At 42.2% G+C, this 4,545-nt stretch overlaps 1 protein-coding gene across 1 annotated transcript; it reads right to left on the bottom strand.

The window, feature by feature from the left end:
• Positions 1-2,347: 2,347 nt before the first annotated feature.
• LOC124258375 (protein fem-1 homolog A-like) lies at positions 2,348-4,182 on the bottom strand. Its single transcript, XM_046692467.1, has 2 exons — positions 4,132-4,182; positions 2,348-3,124 (listed from the first exon to the last, which is right to left on the bottom strand). Exons 1-2 carry the CDS (start codon positions 4,180-4,182, stop codon positions 2,348-2,350), a joined length of 828 nt encoding a protein of 275 aa, XP_046548423.1.
• Between the last annotated feature and the right edge of the window lie 363 nt (positions 4,183-4,545).

Below are 4,545 nucleotides of genomic sequence, written 5' to 3'. Positions count from 1 at the left end.
TACAAAATGGGGTTCCGGCCACAATCCTCCTCATCGTGGTCTTTCGGTCCAATTCAGCTCTCAGCTGTGTGTTGACTACTCTAGAAGCCTCCAAACAGACTAGAAACCACCCCAGCTACAACTCGCTCCCACTCCACACACACATATACCACCGATGGAAGTGCACTCCAGTTAGAGATATGCAGGTGTATGGACATAGAACATTACAATGCCAGGAACTAAGCTATCACAAAAGGTTATGTTGAGATCCGATCTGGCAATATGTCTATCCGGGAGGCGAAGAAGAAGCACCATATATCGCAAGCCAGATATATGCGAATCCGAGGCAGTATAGACCCTGAGACACAAACAGAGACACACACCAACACAACTTCTGTCACGACATGGACAGAGGTCTTTGAGATGTTGCTAGAGAAGCGTCCCAATCTATTCCTTGCCACCAAAGAGAAAAAAATCCAAGAGCAATCGGGAAACACAATCTACCAGATCCCCAGGCAGTTTCTCGAACTCTATTGGCTGTGTTTTCTTCGATTCAGACGGCAAAATAGTAGATTTTGTCTCGATATACCAACCAAACCAATTTCAACCTGCAGCAGGCAAACACCGAATCGTTCTCGACCACTGCCCGGAAACAAAGACAGATGACAACCAATGCACCGACTGCCTCTGCTGCTATACCGCAAGTACCTGCCATATTCGACCAAGACAACTCTACTTGCAAGTGCGGCACCATAGACCACTGCACTTGCAGCAAGAAATGCGTTATCTGGAAAAACAAAGATACACCTTATACATCCCAGGAGCGACTCCCACTAGAGGTTCCAGAAGAAATCGAGATCTCCAACTGTATCTCAAACATAGAGAACCTGTACGACCAAGATTGTTTTGGCTGGTGCTCTATGATACAAACACATACTCGACAATTTGGTAGACAATTGCGTATGCAAGAAGATTCTTGTATCTTACTACAGTTAGCTGGGAAAGCAGACCCACCACCTGGACGGAAAAACTATTTGCCATGCCCCATTGCCAAACTACAGTCAAAGGATATGGAAGCAGCAGCACCACCATGCAACAAACACAGAAAAGCTGCAGACATTCCAGAGGGAATCTATGTATGCAAAGGTTTGCAGTAGCCAAACACAGAGGGAAGAACAGACTGTCGCTGCTACTCTCTGCCGACTGGAAAAACTATTCGGGTATATGGTTACAAGATACAAGAAACTATTCAAGACAACGGTGGAATTGGAAATCTATGGTTGGTTGGTGGGCAGTTTCTGTGTAGGCTAGGCAAAGTCTGCTACTCACCGATTTCAGAAAAGATTAACGATCGACAAGTAGAGTTTGTGTTTCCCAAAGACGAAGACAAATACAAAGTAGTCGAACATACAGAACACAAAAAGTAGTCCAACATACAGAAATGTAGTCGAACATATAGGAGACAAAAAGTAGTCCAACATACAGAAGACAAAAAGTAGTCGAACATACAGAAGAGTAGTCCAACATATAGAAGACAAAAAGGAGTCCAACATAGAGAAAAGTAGTCGAACATATAGAAGACAAAAAGTAGTCCAACATACAGAACACAAAAAGTAGTCCAACATACAGAAATGTAGTCGAACATATAGGAGACAAAAAGTAGTCCAACACACAGAAGACAAAAAGTAGTCGAACATACAGAAGAGTAGTCCAACATATAGAAGACAAAAAGGAGTCCAACATAGAGAAAAGTAGTCGAACATATAGAAGACAAAAAGTAGTCCAACATACAGAACACAAAAAGTAGTCCAACATACAGAAAAGTAGTCCAACACACAGAAGACAAAAAGTTGTCCAACATACAGAAAAGTAGTCCAATGTACAGAACACAAAAAGTTGTCCAATATAAAGAACACAAGTGTAGTCCAACACACAGAAGACAAAATACATATTTGGTCAATTTTTCTAATGTTTTTGCTACATTTTTTCAGGTGTGTGTATCCAAACTGCTACTATTTGCCACGACTACCACACAATGTACACAATCTATCTACCACCACATGGTGTACTGTATACGATCTGCCTACTACAAATACAAACTCGATATAGAAAGGATGTTTTTTGCTTTTTACGAAATCGGTTGCAATAGTTTGTTGTTCTGCAAGATGTACAAATTGGTTTTCTTTGTTATTGCCAACACGTGTGTTTGTAGCTTTCCATACTGCCAAAGCAGCAATAGATATGTACGCCCATTTTTGTATAGTTTGTAGCACATGTCCAATATTTTGCCTCGATGTCCACAATCCCCTATCACAGAATATATTCACCATGTCCACATTTCATTCTCGGCAAGCCACGAAGGAGGTTGTCACCTCTTTAAGCCAATAGCATCTGCTCCTTTTCTGATGAGAAACTCCACCAGTTTCTGATGTCCATTTGCTGCTGCCACCATCACTGGTGTCTTCTTCTTCCATCCTCTACTGTTGATGTTCACCTTGTTCTGTGAGACAATATACTTCACCACCTCCAGATGCCCTCCCTTGCATGCCAGGTGAAGGATGTTGTTACCACTGGCTAATAGGAGTGACAAATAAGCTCCGTGCTCCACCAGAAACTCCACCACGTCCTTTTCCCCCATTTCTGCTGCTACCATCACTGGTGTCTTCTTCTTCCATCCTCTACTGTTGATGTTCACCTTGTTCTGTGCGACGATATACCTCACTACATCCAGATGTCCTCCGAAACTGGCCAAGTGAAGTGTGCTGCTACCACCGCCATATACGCGTGACAAATCAGCTCCGTGCTCCACCAGAAACTCCACCACATCCTTATGTCCATTTGCTGCAGCCACCATCACTGGTGTCTTCTTCTTCCATCCTCTGCTGTTGATGTTCACCTTGCCCTTTGATACAATGTATTTCGCCACCTCTAGATGTCCTCCAAAACAGGCCAAGTGAAGTACGCTGCTACCACCTTCATATACGAGTGACAAATCAGCTCCAAGTTCAACGAGAAACTCTACCACGTCCTTATGTCCCCATCGTCCTGCCACCATCACTGGTGTCTTTTTCTTCGATCCTCTGCTGTTGATGCCCACCTTTGCCCTGTGAGAGACAATGTACTTCACTACATCCAGATGTCCTCCCTACAGGCACAGTGAAGGATGTTGTCACTTTGTTCATCCACAAGTGACATGTCAGCTCCTTCACCCACAAGTGACTCTACGACTTCTTTATGTCCGTTCTATGCTGCCAGCATCATAGGTGTTCTTTTGCACTGTGCTCTACTATCGATGTCCGCCATGTCATGTGAGAGGACATACTTCACCACATCTACATCTCCTCCTAGACAGGCTGGAGTGAAGGATGTTGATACCGAATCTATCAGTAAGTTTCACGTTGGCTCCTTTAGTCACAAGTAACTCAACCACTTCTCTATGTCCCTTTTAAGAGCCGCCCACATCACGGGTGTGTTCTACCAATCCACTCTTGACAGTCTATGTTGGCCCGTCCCTGGGACAAGATGACGTTCACCCTTGATAAGTCCCCGATCTTTGAGGCGTTGTGGAGGTCACACAGTGGTAGTGCTGTAACACAATGATTATGTCTATACACATTTTAGACAGCAGTTAGAAGGTACAATTTTGAAATTTTGAAATTTTGAAACCTTGTCATCAAAAATAGTCTTTACTCATTCCTTTCTCAACACTAACAGTCTGTACTCATTCCCTTCTCTAAATAACAGTCTATATTCCTCCCTCGTCCATGCATGCGAGAAAGCTAGGTTCAAGATCATCAGGATAGCGTTCTTTATAGTGTGGGCGTACAACCATGTTAAAAACAACCCTAAGTCGTTCATTTGTGAAATGGGATCTGTAATGCAGATCTAAGGAGCAACATACACAGCGACAATACAAACTCTATGAACATATCTAATATCCCTGTGCATTGGTCGTAGAAGTCACCCCAAACCACAATTACAACATATGTACAGATGTCTCTACACTTTTACAAATACACTTTACAATCTCTACACCACTAGCTTAAACCCATGAATTAAACTTTAGGCTAGTGTAACCATTTAAGAAAATATTGTTGTTATGGCCTTTTTCCTCTGCTCTTTAAACCTTCCAAGTATCGTTTTCTCTCTGACATTTATTTCCTGTAAGTCGGACTGGTAGAAGGTGCCCTGGGTTCCTGTCATGGTTGTAGTCCTTGACTCTGGTAGTTCGCCCTCAAGATTCTCTGAGAATGGTGACAATTTCCCAGTCCATATTTCATGCTTAAGAATATTTCTATCTTTCGACACTTTCTGTACTTTCTTTAGCTCGAAACTCTTGTCATCTATTCGCTCTTATTCGTATCCTGATACATACATACAATGGAGTTAAGCTTATACTACCTTCATGACCTATAAGTCCGTATTCAGTTTCAGTGTGATTAGATATAAAATACACGATGTAGAAAGTTGTTACTGATGAAAGAGAATTATTCATGTCTGTACAAGAATACGTACATGTTAACCTGAATAGTTGTGTATATTATGTTAGCAATACTTTATTCTATT

The sequence above is a fragment of the Haliotis rubra genome, unplaced genomic scaffold, assembly GCF_003918875.1.
Source record: "Haliotis rubra isolate DU_JTF1 unplaced genomic scaffold, ASM391887v1 Scf690, whole genome shotgun sequence".
In the NCBI taxonomy this organism is placed as follows: domain Eukaryota; kingdom Metazoa; phylum Mollusca; class Gastropoda; order Lepetellida; family Haliotidae; genus Haliotis; species Haliotis rubra.
The sequence above is the reverse complement of the archived record's forward strand: the minus strand, read 5'-3'. Positions and strand labels throughout refer to the sequence as shown.

What these genes read in the sequence shown, in the direction of transcription:
- LOC124258375 (XM_046692467.1), bottom strand. Translation starts at nt 4,182, where the DNA reads ATGACAGGAACCCAGGGCACCTTCTACCAGTCCGACTTACAGGAAATA. An exon ending in CCGACTTACAGGAAATAAAT is followed by an intron (nt 3,125 to 4,131) that starts GTCAGAGAGAAA and finishes CTGTGCCTGTAG; the next exon opens with GGAGGACATCTGGATGTAGT.